Source organism: Festucalex cinctus, chromosome 3 (assembly GCF_051991245.1).
Source record: "Festucalex cinctus isolate MCC-2025b chromosome 3, RoL_Fcin_1.0, whole genome shotgun sequence".
NCBI classification, from domain to species: domain Eukaryota; kingdom Metazoa; phylum Chordata; class Actinopteri; order Syngnathiformes; family Syngnathidae; genus Festucalex; species Festucalex cinctus.
Window position 1 is genome coordinate 28,965,340 of NC_135413.1, and position 15,373 is coordinate 28,980,712.

The 15,373-nt window shown below is 43.2% G+C and overlaps 1 protein-coding gene and 4 non-coding genes across 5 annotated transcripts in view; all 5 read left to right on the plus strand.

Moving 5' to 3' along the window:
- Positions 1-14,271, plus strand: part of shisal1b (shisa like 1b) — a 105,063-nt gene extending 90,792 nt beyond the window's left edge. Inside the window, exon 5 of the mRNA XM_077517386.1 lies at positions 10,924-14,271. Within this exon, the coding sequence (XP_077373512.1) occupies position 10,924 (1 nt within the window). The 3' untranslated portion in view covers positions 10,925-14,271. The remainder of the gene's footprint in view (positions 1-10,923) is intronic.
- LOC144016811 (U4 spliceosomal RNA) lies at positions 7,108-7,248 on the plus strand. Its single transcript, XR_013283022.1, has one exon. It is a non-coding gene; the product is annotated as a U4 spliceosomal RNA (small nuclear RNA).
- LOC144016815 (U4 spliceosomal RNA) lies at positions 7,957-8,097 on the plus strand. The gene has a single exon (XR_013283026.1). It is a non-coding gene; the product is annotated as a U4 spliceosomal RNA (small nuclear RNA).
- LOC144016812 (U4 spliceosomal RNA) lies at positions 9,223-9,363 on the plus strand. Its single transcript, XR_013283023.1, has one exon. It is a non-coding gene; the product is annotated as a U4 spliceosomal RNA (small nuclear RNA).
- On the plus strand, positions 10,167-10,307 carry LOC144016814 (U4 spliceosomal RNA). The gene has a single exon (XR_013283025.1). It is a non-coding gene; the product is annotated as a U4 spliceosomal RNA (small nuclear RNA).
- Positions 14,272-15,373: the final 1,102 nt, after the last annotated feature.

Genomic DNA, 15,373 nt, shown 5'->3' on the forward strand with positions numbered 1-15,373 from the left:
GAGGGAGCGCTCTCCAGCACACCCTCCAAGGACTCCAAAAAGGGTGGGTACTCTGAGCTGCTGTTTGGTGCATATGCACAAACAACAGTCAGGACCCGTCCCCCCACCCGAAGGCGGAGGGAGGCTACCCTCTCGTCCACCGGGGTAAACCCCAACGTACAGGCGCCGAGCCGGGGGGCAATAAGTATGCCCACACCTGCTCTGCGCCTCACACCATGGGGAACTCCAGAGTGGAAGAGAGTCCAACCCCTCTCAAGAGGACTGGTACCAGAGCCCAAGCTGTGTGTGGAGGCGAGTCCGACTATGTCTAGTTGGAACTTCTCGGCCTCGCACACCAGCTCGGGCTCCTTCCCTGCCAGAGAGGTGACATTCCATGTCCCAAGAGCCAGTTTCTGTAGCCGGGGGTCGGTCCGCCAAGGTCTCCTCCCTTGGCTGCCACCCAGCCTACACTGCACCCGACCCCTTTGGCCCCTCCCACCGGTGGTGAGCCCGTGGGAAGGGGGACCCACGTTGCCTCTTCGGGCTATGCCCGGCCGGGCCCCATGGGTGCAGGCCCGGCCACCAGGCGCTCGCCAGCGAGCCCCGCCTCCAGGCCTGGCTCCAGAGGGGGGCCCCGGTGACCCGCGTCCGGGCGAGGGAAACGCTTCTCCAAAGATATTTGTCATCATAAGGGTCTTCTGGTCGTAACCATGCACACATTTGAACGGCGTGATTCCTGTGGCAGAGGTGGGTAACGAGTTATGAGCCAGTTCAACCCAAACCAAGTTTTTGCTCCAGGTGGACGGATTTTGGGAGACCAAGCACCGGAGTCCGGTCTCCAGCTGTTGATTTAGCCTCTCGGCTTGTCCATTGGCTTCCGGGTGGTAGCCCGAGGTTAAGTTCGCCTTGGCCCCTATGGCTCTGCAGAACTCTTTCCAGAAACGAGAGACGAACTGGGGCCCGCGGTCGGACACAATGTGTCGCGGGAATCCATGGGTTCTGAATACTTGGTCTATCATTATTTCTGCTGTTTTCTTGGCGGAGGGTAACTTGGGTAATGGAATAAAGCGGACCATCTTTGAGAAGCGATCAACAACTGTAAGTATTGTGGTTTTACCATGTGATGTGGGAAGTCCAGTGACAAAGTCCATTGATATTTCAGCCCAGGGTCTTGAGGGGATCGGTAGTGGCTGAAGGAGGCCCATCCGAGGTTGATTAGATGATTTATTTCGGGCACAGACTGGGCAGGCCCTTACATATTCCTGTACCGAGGCTTCCATGGAAGGCCACCAGAATCTTCGGGCGACAGCGAACAGGGTCCTGCGAGTACCTGGGTGACAAGACAGACGAGAGGTGTGTGCCCAGTTGATCACCTGTGCTCTTAGGGCCTCCGGGACGAAAAGCCGTCGTGGTGGGCATTCTTTCGGGGTGATCGTGTCTTGAAGGGCGTCCTTGACTTCCTCTTCAATCTGCCAGGACAGGGCTCCTACTATGCAGTCTCTCGGCAGGATGGGTTCAGGTTCGGTTGCTGTGGATTCCGGGTCATGAAGACGTGAAAGGGCATCTGCTTTAACATTCTTGCTTCCGGGTCTGTAGGTCAGAGAAAACGAAAATCTGTTAAAAAACAATGACCACCTGGCCTGTCGGGGGTTCAGTCTTTTTGCTTGGCGCAGGTACTCCAGGTTGCGGTGATCTGTCCAAATGATGAAGGGGTGTTCTGCGCCCTCCAGCCAGTGCCTCCACTCTTCTAGGGCGACCTTGACCGCCAGTAGTTCCCGATCTCCAACGCTGTAATTGCGCTCGGCCTTGGAGAGCTTCCTGGACAAGAATGCGCAGGGGTGCACCTTTCCATCCTCCTGGCTCCTTTGGGATAGGACGGCCCCGACGCCCAGATTGGAGGCATCTACCTCAACCACGAACTGGCGGGTAGGGTCGGGAACTCTGAGTATCGGAGCCTCTGTGAAACGTTTCTTGAGTGTGTTGAACGCGGCGTTGGCCTCCGGAGTCCAGACGAAGCGTTGCTGTGGCGAGGTCAAGGCATGGAGTGGAGCTGCGATGGAGCTGAAGTTGCGGATGAATCGTCTGTAAAAGTTGGCGAATCCCAGGAACTGTTGCACCTTCTTTCTGGACTCAGGTGTGGGCCAGTCCCTGACCGCGCTGACCTTCTCTGATTCCATCTCGACTTTGCCAGGAGATACGACGAATCCCAGAAATGAGATGGTATCGGCGTGGAAAAGGCTCTTCTCAGCCTTCACGTAGAGCCGGTGTTCAAGCAGGCGTTTCAAGACTTGGGTGACATGGTGCTGGTGGGTTTTCAAGTCCGGTGAGTAAATCAATATGTCGTCCAAATAAACATATACGAACTGGTCGATGAAGTCCTTGAGCACGTCATTGATCATGGCCTGGAAAACAGCTGGCGCATTCGTGAGTCCAAATGGCATGACTAAGTATTCATAGTGGCCTCGGGGAGTATTGAAGCCAGTTTTCCACTCATCCCCTGCACGAATACGGACGAGATGATAGGCGTTGCGTAGATCCAGTTTGGTGAATATCTTGGCTTGCTGGAGCTGGTCGAATACTGAGGACATCAAGGGCAGAGGATAACGATTCTTGACTGTGATTTCATTCAGGGGACTGTAGTCAATGCAAGGGCGTAATGAGCCATCCTTCTTGCCCACAAAGAAAAAACCGGCTCCAGCTGGCGATGACGAGGGCCGAATAAGTCCGGCTTTCAAGGAAGTGTCTATGTACTCGTTTAGGGCCTTGCGTTCGGGACCCGAAACAGAGTACAATCTCCCCTTGGGGATGGTAGATCCAGGAATCAACTCGATCGCACAGTCATAGGATCGATGTGGGGGAAGTGACATGGCCTTGGTCTTGCTGAACACCTCCCTGAGAGGATGATAGCAGGTGGGAACGGTGTTCAGGTCCGGGTAATCCTGGTCATTCACGAGAGACACCTGTCGGATGGCAGCGGGAGGTGCCTCTGCCGCTGGCCGCTCCACCCCATGGTGTTCACAATCATCTCCCCAGTCCAGGACTCGCCCCGATCGCCAGTCGATGCGGGGGTTGTGCAACTGCAACCAGGGATGACCCAGGACCAGTGTGTGTGATGGGGAACGGAAGACATGGAAGCGAAGAAGTTCTCGGTGCTGTCCAATATGGATCTCAAGAGGCTCTGTGACATGTGTGATGAGGAATAAGTCTTTCCCATTGAGCGCCCTGGCCCTCATATGGGTGGAAAGTGGCTCCGTGCCTGCCTGCAATTTTTCCACCAGACCCCAATCCATGAGGCTCTCGTCCGCTCCGGAGTCAATGAGAGCTAGTAGGTCTGTGGAAATGGCATTGCAGGAAATCTTGACTTGCGTGAGTTTTCGGTTTTTGCCTTGCTTGTGAGTCGCGGTACCCACCGGAGAGCCTCTCTTGGTGGGACAAGCTACCACCAGATGGCCTTGTTCTCCACAGTAGTAGCATCGCCCCTCTTGACGACGTCGCTGGCGTTCGTGGTGAGACAATCGGGCGCGGTCCAGCTGCATCGGCTCCTCGTCACTCTCGCTGGGCCTTCCCGCGGTGGGCGACTGGGGAAGGGCACCTCGCGGAGGGCCTCTTGCTTCTGGGTGCCGGAAGAATCCGGAGCCGTGTCCCCGTTGATGTCCGCTGGTCTGCAAAAGATCTCGCCGTCGATGATCTGTGCGGATGGCCAACGAGATCAATGAGTCCAAATCGCCAGGTAAGTCCACTGGCAATAAGAGTTCTTGCATGGCTGTGGAAAGCCCCTTTAAAAAGTGGTCAAAAAGGGCTGTGTCATTCCAGCCACTCTTGGCCGCTAGAGTTCGGAATCGGATTGCGTAATCATTCACCGATTCTCGGCCTTGTCTGAGGTTGCTAAGCTCTCGAGTCTTTTCCCGATCCATGTTGGTTGGATCGAACACGAGGCGAAGTGCCCTGCTAAACCCGGCTGCGGTTGAGCAAGTCGGGGAGTGCCGTGCCCATTCCGTGGTGGCCCAGTCTCTGGCTCGTCCAGTCAGATGGGAAATCATGAAGGCCACACGGGAACGGTCGGTGGGAAAAGCCTGTGGCGAAAGTTCAAAATGTAAGTCGCATTCGGTCAGGAATGCCTGACATTGTCCTTGGTCTCCCGAGTATCGCTCCGGGGGAGCCAGTCTCAACCCCGCCCCGGTCAAGGCTGGAGTTGGGATCGGTGGTTCTGCGGTCTCTGGTTTCGTGATGGCCGGCGTGGAGTGTCGCAGGTGGCTCATTAGCTCCTGCACCTGTCCAGCGAGCTCTCCCATCCGGGTGACCATCGCCTGCTGGAGCTCCTCTGTCTGCGACAGGCGGGCGGCCTGTCGTCGAAGTGCAGCCTCCAACTTCTCCGCTGGGTCCATGCTGGCCGAAGTGTACTGACACGATGCGAGGAGGTAGGACTCAGACGCAGAGTGTAAGTTGGCCAACAAGGCTGCAGCTTTAATCCAATGAACCAAAAAACACCTCTCAAGGAGGGAAAAAAGGCAGAACAAAAAGAGCTCCAAACTGGAGAATAAACAAGGGCACTCAAAAACAGGGACAACTAAAGACGCTCCGCTAGGGAGGAAAACAAGGGGCAAACTAAGGGCGCAAGACAAAGCAAGGCAAGACATCGAACAAGGACTGTGGAACAAGGACTGTGGGGACGCTTCCATGCACTGAGATGTGATACTTCGGCAACGGAGGGGAGAATGCAGGTGGCTTTTATGTCCGGGTTGATTGGGAGCAGGTGGAAACAATCATGGGCGTGGACCGGTGATTACTGTGCAGGAGGAAGGGCAAGTGACCTGAGGTGAGAGGGTGGTTAATGACTTCAAAATAAAACAGGAACCTGACTGTGAAATAAAAGCATGACCCGCCACTCTGGTGGCGGCGTGACACTGAGTCACTGATAAGAGAATGAACGTCATCAAATCTTTCCCCTCTCATTTTTTTCCCCCCCACTTACATTATGTCAACATGTTATATTAAATATTCCTTTTCCGCTCTGAATTTATCTTCCACCTAAAAATAGCTTCCCAAAAGATACATTTACTTGTCCAGCCTATTTGGAAGTTGTCATTATTAATGAATAGAATAGAGCAACGTGGTCCTATCTCACATGTGAAGCACAATTTTTCCATCTCTCTGTCTCTCTCCTTTTTTTTTTTTTTTTTGTATCTGTCTCATGTGAGCTTTGTTAGCACATACAAAATGATTTACGACATGAACCAGGAAGCAAGGGAGCGATCCTTTGGAAGCGACGCAATCATACTGAGCAAAGCCTCGTTTGCGTCCCTGCGCAACTCAATTCCTCATTCACTTTCCCACTCGTCAGTCTCTTGCCGCCGTCCCTCTCGGACCACGATCATTTCGCAAAAGCCGCTTTTGACAAACGATTTCCACATGCCATAGATGGCAGAGCGGAGGAGGATGCTTCGGGGGGGGGCCCCTCGCGCCTGGTGGAGAGGCGCTTAACGAAGAGTGAACACGTCCGCGGGGCCTCCTCATTTAGACGTCCGCACCAGCTCACGGCGATCGGGGGCTCATCAATCCTTTTGACTGGCGAGGATAACCCGCCGAGCTGGCTTTAAGGCTATAAAAAAAAATGAAGAGTTGATTTGCGAGAACTGCTCATTGGCTAAGTGGAGCAAGGAAGGAGCGTGCGCTAAGTTAAGATATGCTAATTCATGCTGTTGATTGCTTCTCTATGATTGATCTATGCAACGTAAACTTGACATATTTATCAAAGAACACAGTCGAAACCTTCCGTCCAAGACTTGTAAGGGAATAGAATTAAATTGAGAGCAGGTGTCTGCCCCAAACCAAACACTTGATCTGTTATCAGAGCATAATTAGCGGATTAGCATCCTGATTAGCACTGGAGCTCTTAGACGTAGTAGTAGTGCTGTAAAAAATGCTGCTTACGTGCACTGTAGATAAACATGTGTCCAACGTGCCATGTAATCATGATGACTGCCACTCTGCATGTCACACTTTGGGACGTAATACTGTCATCATCCCCTGAGAGGGTGCGGGCTAATGGCTCAGAAAAGTGTCTCCACTGCTGGCCAAATCCCCCCCAAAAAATAACACAAATGTTTGCCAGAGCGACCATGAGTAACCTTTCGTACAGGAATGGTATGAACTGATATCTGCTCACGATACACCTTGAAAAGCTTCAACAAGAAAACTGTGACCATTCCAAACTCAAGTATGGTTAAAATTGGCCTCATTCATCAGTATGTTCGTTACACGCAGGTGGCGCTACAAAGATCATTCACAAAATAGTGGTTTTATATTCCTGAGGACTTTGTAATTTTTGTACCAGCTATTTCAAATTGTCATAGCTAAACTCTCTGTCCCTACTTAAAATTTAAAAAAAAAAACATTTAAGTATGCTCTTGAGCAGAACACAAAAGTAAAAAATAAATAAATAAATAAATATATATATATATATATATATATATATATATATATATATATATATATTGTCCAATCATGTTTATTTTGATATTCCCCTTTTTTGTGAAGTAACTGGAATGCTGCAAAATACATTTTTGAACAAAAATATATATATATATATATTTAAGCTATGATGTGTCCACTACAGAGGACATTTTTTTTAAACTTAAATGCTAGGCTCAAATGCAGTTAGAATAATTCAAACAATGCTTTAATGTGTTCTTAGGGGTCTTATAGAAAACATGCTAACAACATATAATGCCTAAATTTGTTCAATAAAAAGTGTTTCCTCTTCCCTAAAAAGTGCTTGCACTGAGGGAAGCCATGTTCTTTTATGATGCAATCAAAGGTAGCAAAGCCCCAACCGAAATAATTCAAAGTGTTAAGCCACACCCCAAAACTCCGACTGGCCAATCACAGTGCAGCCAGCACACATGTGACGGCCCACACACTTTCCCAGCAGCGTTTTGTTGATTTCCTGATTATGTTGTGCAAAATTTTTGTTTTAGGTCCTCATTAGTTCCAAGTTCAGATGTGGAAAATTTGTATTGCCTGTTTCACTGTTTCCCAAATCAATGTGAGGAAAACATTAAAAAGTCAAAACCGTCACTGTGGAATGTAGCCTGGGTCATGACTCACTTGTTCATAACACGTTACGTTATTCTTGCGCAGTGGCAGTATCGTAGCCTATGAGGTTTAACCGAGGCGCGATTATTGCTAGTTGAAAACTTTACCCAATACCCCGCCTTGACGACTTGAAATATAGTCGGCTATGGCAATTTTTGACGGTCTCTGCAGAGACTAACGCTTGTGTTAATGGAATTGAAGTATTATTTTAGATACATTATTGTTGAGTTTTGTTAGAAACAAATTTTTTGTTTGATTTTCTAACGCAACAGCAAAATCATGTTTGATAGGCTGAACAATAGTGAGTCGCATAACGTCCTGCATTATTGGGTTGAGCGATACTTTACTGTGAAATGTTGCAGGTATGTTACCAAAAATGCGAGACTTTTGATATGTAAAAAAAAAAAAAAAAAAGAGCTAAATATATATACTTTTTCTTAATTAAAAAAAATTCCTTTTAGAATGAGTTTGTCTCATAACTGATTTTTCGTCTTGTTTTATCAACTTTTCTTTTTAGCCCCAGTGGTTTTCGCTCAGTGGGAGGTGTGTATAGTCTGGCGGGGTTATCTGGGTCCGCGGGGGGGGGTTGCATAGTGTGCGGTGTCTTTCCTGGTCTGCTGGGACCGGGTGGTCTCTGGGGCAGCGCTCCCTACAGCCATGGCCTGGTTCCTCCGTGTGGAGCCATGTCACTCTACTCACAGTCAGTATGTATTTATGTATATACATTTTTTTATGTGTCAGTTGTTTTCATTTTGATATAAGAACGGTACAACATGAATACGTTTTTTGCTTTGATTTGATCTGACAACAGTTTGTATTGGAGACCGTCACTGTGGAACGTATGCTGGATGGTGACTCCATCTTTTGCACCTTTCCTTTTTCAGCTTTGCGCAGTGGCAGTATCGTAGCTTATGAGGTTTAACCGAGGCGCGATTATTGCTAGTTGAAAACTTTACCCAATACCCCGCCTTGGTGACTTGAAATATAGTCAGCTGTGGCAATTTTTGCAGGTCTCAATAGAGGCTGATTTTTGTTGTTAAAGATGTTAGATTAGATTTTAGGGATTAAGAGGTGATTTGAGCTTGGCCATTGTGTCGCTGTGACCTGTTCTGGCTTGGTGTCTTCTTATCTGCACTTTAGTGTACTTATCCAGTTGAAACCAGTTAGGACTATCAGGTCATGCATTTTTACATGGGCTCGGCTGAGCTGTCCCCCGTGTTGGTGGTTGGGGGCAGCCAAGACAGTATAAGAATTTGGAATAGATTAGCCCTTCTTCCGCATTCAACAAAAAAAAAAAAGGCTCCACGGCTGTGCACTCGATCTTTCTGGCATCCAGTAAATAGTTCAACTGGGAATATGCAGTCTCTTGGTGGTTATTATTCGTATGAAGACCATTCAAGATAAAAGAAGCGGTGAAAGTTCCCATCTGAACTTCACAAAGGCCACTTGGCTTATGGCCAAGTGGGACAGCAGCCGACTGGAGTGTAAGAGGCGAGCTAGTGATTTTTTTTGGTTAAAAAGTTAAAGCACACATTTAGCATTATCCAGCCTTGGTGGAGGTCTGCACTCTGCAGGGTGTACTAATTGGATGCTTGACATTTTAATTATATTGAGAACTTCTACCAAAGTCACATCTCGTTTTCCTCTTCGTTTGTCTTCAAAGCTTCCGTCCATATTTCACTCTGCTTGCTGTCCTCTGATGTTAATAGTAATAATAATCGAATGATGACGTAATCATGCCTGGCACGCGTGAATCGGGAGCGGCGTGCCAAGACCTCGCCGAAGCACATCAACACCGGCCATGTGGTGCCAGTTAATTAACGGCGTGACGCACGGCAGGCTGTGGAGAGGAAGTCGAGAAGGTTTCCAAATAAATCCCTTCTGGCTTTGCCGCAAGCACGTGAATCTTCATTCTTATGGTCTTTTATTAGATTCATGTTCACAACTAATAGTGGAACTTTTTCTTTTTTCTTTGATAAAACATAAGTTTGTATGATTTAATTCAGTAAATTTTAAACATTCACGATTTGCAAACTCCTCTCAATTGATAATGACAAATTCTGGTTATTTAAATGTTGTTCCAAGTGCGTCCTCTTACTGAAAGGGGTACCAAGCAACAAGATAGGTTGAGATGAAACAGTCATTGTTGTCTTTGCGCAGTGGCAGTATCGTAGCCTATGAGGTGTAACCGAGGCGCGATTATTGCTAGTTGAAAACTTTACCCAATACCCCGCCTTGACGACTTGAAATATAGTCGGCTATGGCAATTTTTGACGGTCTCTCAAGAGACTGATTTACTGTTTCAATAAAAGCCGTCTGTCAGATGTTGTGCAAGTTGTTTTATTTTTTGCCCTTGCTTTATACAAATTATCAACAGACACTGTATTCTTTTGTCAAATGAAATTATTTAAATATTGTTACTGTTGGAAAATTCAAACATTAATCATTGTAGAATTAATTTCATTCAGCTGTATTCTGTCAATGACAATTGCATGACAGATGACTTTTAAAAATCTCAAATTTAATGGTTTATTTTATTTTTTTCTCAATTTCTACAGTGACTGTGGAGACTACTTTCTCAATCACATTTTTTTCTTTAAAATGCGCATATTAAATTATATAAATAATAAAAATGGTGCAACTCAATTTAGAGTTTAGTTTACCATTTATAAACTTTGTGAGAACTAAAGTTTTGTATCACATAGTAACTGGTTTTAGCCATTAACCAGAAATAAATCAGCATTAATCTCAAGTGAGAATGAAAAACTAATTGAAAACTTTACCTGACGCTCAATTTTATTTATTTTTTATTTTTTTAATTACGTTCTTGATCAAATCAACGTATTAAAATATGACCACTTAAAAAAAAAATCTAACATCATATTAATTTAAAAATTCACAATTTACAAATTTCTTGTAAGAAGAAAGTTTTCTATTATTATGTAGTAATTGCATTGGTGCTTTCCAAGGCAAATAAGTACTGCTCTCAATTGATAATGAAAAAGTGTGGTTATGTAAATGTTTCATGTGTGTCCTCTTACTGAAAGAGGTACCAAGCAACAAGATAGGTTGAGATGAAACAGTCCAATGTTGTCTTTGCGCAGTGGCAGTATCGTAGCCGATGAGGTTTAACCGAGGCGCGATTATTGCTAGTTGAAAACTTTACCCAATACCCCGCCTTGACGACGTGAAATATAGTCGGCTATGGCAATTTTTGATAGTCTCTCAAGAGACTGATTTTTTTTGTCAATGAAACGATCTGTTTGAGTGAAGTTGCTATGTATTTATTTTTTGATTTTTTTTTTTATTAATGTGCTGCATCTGCCGCCATATTTATTTCACATGTTTACAGTCAGCTGATGAACTTTACTTCCAATAGCTGAGTGAGCCAGCCTATTAATTTGGGCATTTGAATGACAACATGCAGGCGAAACATGCACTAGTAGAATATTAAAGTATATGAGTGGGTTTATTTTTTTATGAAAATGCACACAAAATGAGTTCTTGCACTTCATTTTGGTTTGCTGTTCAGCAGTTTTGTGTCAGAATGGGAATTATTATGCTAGAGCGCCCATTCCACAAAGGGGGGAAAATCACAGTATGTGGTTATTTTTTTTTGTTTGCTTCAAAGCCTTTGTAGTTGAGGAGTGCGGATCTTTTATATTTCAGCATTAAAATAAAATATTCTTCTGTTCATTGTTTTAAAAAAAACACAAAACAATCCAGACGTATGCACACATTGTTGTGGTGCACCTGGTTAGAAAGGAAGAAAATTGTGGCCCCTTCCATTCTTTAAGTTGCCCATCCCCACTCTAACATTTTGTTTGTTTGTTTTTCTTCTTTGGACAGAGCGATGCGGCCGGCAGAAAAGTAGCACGCCGTTTCCCAGGGACGGCCCAGAGGTAACGCCCCCCCTACAGACACTGCATCTTACGTAGGCAGCCATCCAGGAAGTCTTTGGCAGCCCCTCCCCCTCCTCCATCTGACGAGCACAAGCTAACAGTGGACTGACAGCGTTAAACAAGCCAGCTGAGCAACCAGGCCCGGTAGAGTAAAATGCCGCCACAGCCCAACCGAGTTGCTCGCGAGTGACATTCCGGTGCGACCGGGATGACGTGGTCAGATGTGAAGGTTTGAAATATGAAATGCTTATTAGACTGCTGTGTCGGTTTGTGTTGCGTAGCAGTTAGCCGCGGTTCGCCATTTTATTGATCATGTGATCGTCGCACGACGACGAGTGGTGAACCTTCGCGAACGTGTGATTCGTTAGGTGGATGCTGAGCATCTCACGTAGACTCCAGTGTGTTTTCGTTTCCGGCGGCGGCCATGATGGCGACCAAAAAAAAAACGTTTTGACGAGCGCTTTATACTGAAACGGATGATGGAGATGCGCCGCTTTTCCTGCTGTAGCTCTTAAAGTATAAATAGATTTTTCACGTGTTACTAGTGTTTATTGTTTTAAAGCAGGGGTGGGGATTGGGGAGACTACAGTGAGTGCAATTGGTCTAAAAACAAGTACAACCTCAGAGGAACTTATATTTAACACACACACACAAAAAATCCCACTTGTGTTCATAATCAATTATAACAATAAACATGAGCTCCATCACATTTTTGAGAAAAAGTTATCTCGACCGAATCATTAGTGAGGATCATAAATCTCGAAGCATCAGTGTAAGAAACCCATTTGAGCTGAGTTGCCATGGTAACATCCATCATCAACCACACCTTTTAGCAATATAACGCGCATCATCCCATCAAGGAGTTGAATCAGTCCAATTGAACATCAAAACTTAATTGTCAGCAATAATGTACAGAAAAGTGAAGGATGAGAAGGAAGTGCGACACACAAACAAACAAACAAAACACTTTGCAAGATTTGTCATCATAATGTCGTCTCAAAATGATCATTTTCGTAGGAATTTGTACAAAATCTGCACTGCGGTCCCGACTTCTTTCGAGGCTACTTGAAGAAGTTTGACTTTTTGTCCCAATGCAAACTACAGTAAAATAATGGGAAATTTTATGTAAAAATGGCACTTTTATATCCACAATAAAACGTTTTTTTTTTCATAAGCGCCTTTCCAAATTATCAACATCAACATGCAAAAGAATGAAAACTTTGGAAACAGAATGACATAAGAAGGAATACAATTCCAAATTCAGTTTTTGTACAATTTCACACTAAATTCCATTTAGCTGTCATCAATGTGCATATTGATTACACGTCTATCATTGTGTCTTAGAGATTATATATAATCGGGAACCATCCAACAAAATCTATCTGAAAATGTATAAGGTCTTGTCACAAAAATTTGTTTAATTTAATGTCAACTCAAAAATTATTTTTTTTCCTCTTCAGATTTAAAACTCTCCCCCCAAAAAATTTTGATTTAAAAAAAAGGAGCAATTTATATAATGATTTTTCCCTGATTTTGGGATCACAATTAACTCCTAGTTGTAATTTGTTTTGTATAAAATAAGAAGAAAAGGGGGAAAAAAAACATAAAATTTTATAATTGTTGTTTTTCGGATGGAAAAAAAAAGAACATACATTTGATCGTTCTTACAGTTTTTCAAACAAAAGTAAAAAACAAAAAACAAAAACAAAAACGCCCATATAATTTTGTTTTTCTGATAGGGTTTAGACTAAGGGTTAAACTGTGATTGTTTTTATTTTTTCTACATTAACTAAATTGGGTGGTTGTTGGGTTTTTTTTCGTGAAAATTTAGAAAATGTAAAGTTTGTGTTGTCTGTTTTGGGGATCTAAAAAAAAACAACACGTTTCTGAATGAAAAAAAAAACTAATAATATTAATTAGACCTTATATATAAACCTTTTCGTGTTTTAACCATAAAATAAAATGCTCACAAATTTTGATTGTTTGAGTCTTTTTCAAAGAAAAATTACAAACTAACAACGTTATGATTTTCTTTCCTGACTTTTTTTTTTGTTTTTTTTTTAAAGCTAGTTTTTGGTCCAAACCTTCTCTTTTTTTTTTCTTTTTTTTAAATTAAGGACTTAGTTGTTTTTCACCAGGGCTCCCCCTGGAGGACGAATCCAACTCCAAAGAAAGTGAAAGAAGCCAAACCGCATTGAACAAATGTGCTAAACAGTCTAACCGAACATTGTTACTATAGTCTAATAGCATACTTGCCTCTGTCTTTTTTTTTTAAACATTTCCAGAAAGCAAATTCAACCAAACAAAACAAGTCACATAATTATTAGCAAGCAAGCAAGCAAATTGATATTTGGTATTGATATTTTGTCAGTTAGTTAAAAATGACTCGGGCATTCATGCCGTAGGCTAACGACATTGCCTCTTGACTTGTGCACAACAACAACAACAACAATAATAACACATCCACAATTCTACACTTTTCCTAAAGTAGGTCACGCCGTGTCACCATGGCAACAAGAGAGATGCTGTTCTCCTGATGACGCTTATAAGGACGTCGTTTAAAAAAAAAAAAAAAAAAACTTAAACGAGCGCACTCGTGGCGGCTCGAAGTTGCTGTCGGAAGCCTTCCTGGAGTTATCTGCAATAATATCAGCGTTTGCCGGGATGTTAGCGGCCAGTCGATTCCCATCGGAGGGGCTAACGTTTAATTGGCTGCCTGGCGCCCGCGCGCGCTCTCACCGACACATTGGAACACACGGGAGAAATAATTGGCCGGCGCATCAGCCGTGCATTTAATTCACGCTCCCTTGCTCCTCTGCCTGCGCAGCTGCCGCCCCTGTTCCAATCGGGAGAACTTTTTTTTTTTTTTTGCCGGGGTTTTAATTAGTCGCCAGTGCTGGAGAAGATTCGGGAATAAGGCGAAAGGATTGTCTCGGGGATATGACATCCAATATATCATCCCTTCCCCTTTGCCCATTTTGTTGTTTTCGTGGCCCCGGACGTGACGTGACGCTCCCTGCAAACGAAAACAAAAGGTGGATAGAAGGGGAGCGCTCATGCACGCGTCGGCCCCGCGGGTTGTCATGGTAACCGTTGCCTTACAGTTGAATGGCCGCCTGTACACACGAGCGAGCGTCGTCACTTTTGCAGGCGTGCTGGTGATAAGTGTGCGTTGTGTCCACAGTGTTGACGGGTAGATAGAATGTCGCGTGATGTTCTCAGTTGATTGCACTTGTTGACTTTGTATCGTCACAACAGGGAAAAATAAAGTTTTATCTTTTACACCGTGTGCAAACAGGAGCCCTCTGTCTGTCCACGACTGGAAAACTTGAGATGCTGACATGAGTGGAATGGAATATTTCATCGTAATGTTTTTTTTGTTGAGATGGACAAATGAAGCTTCATGAAGCACTTGTGATATATTTTTTTGACTACTCTACATGGCACTCTTGGTTTAAAGATGGAATGGATTTTTTTTTATCAATTTACTTTGCACAAGCCTTCACCTTTAAACCAAGAGCCCCATCTACAGGAGTAAAAAATAAATAAATAAAAAAATCACAAGTAGGCCTAGTTCATGAAGCTTCATTTCCCCCTCACTATATATATATTTTTTTTATTTCTCTCTCATATTTTTTAATTTTTGTCTTTGTTTTTTCCAATATCTTGTATTTTTCATCTAATATATTAGTGTTTATTTTTTACTAATATTTTTATATTTCCCCTAATTTTTGGGGTATTTTTAAAAATAGTTTTACATTTTTTTAAACATTCTATTTGTGTAATTTACCTCTAATATGATCCTTTTTCCTAAGTGTGTATGTGTGTATTTGTTTCTATTGTTCTATTCCTTGCCTAAAATTTAAAATGTATATTGCTAATATTTTTACATTTTTCCCCCGTTATTATATTATTATTATTATTTTATAGTTTTTGTAATATTTTTCATTTTAATATATATATATATATATATACATGCATATAATTTATTTTTTATTTTTTGATCTAATATTGTGGTATTTTCCATCATTTTTCCTAATACTTGTTTTTATTATTTCCAGGCTTTTTTTTCCCCCCTAATTTAAAATATTAATTTTTATTTTGCTCCTAATTTTGTATTGTTGTGTTTTGTACAATTTTTTTGTCTGATATACCAGTGTTTATGTATTTCTTTTCTAATTTTTTTGTAATTTTTACTTATATTTTTGTATGTATGCCTTATATTTGTGTATTTTTCTAATGTATTTCCATATCCCTGTTTTTCTAGTCCTTGTTTTTAATTTCCCAATATTTTTTATTTTTTATCTCATATTTTAATATTTTTCATCCAATAGTTTTTTCTTTATTCTTTTATTAGTTTGGTACTTTTTCCGCTATATATATATATTTTTTTTTTA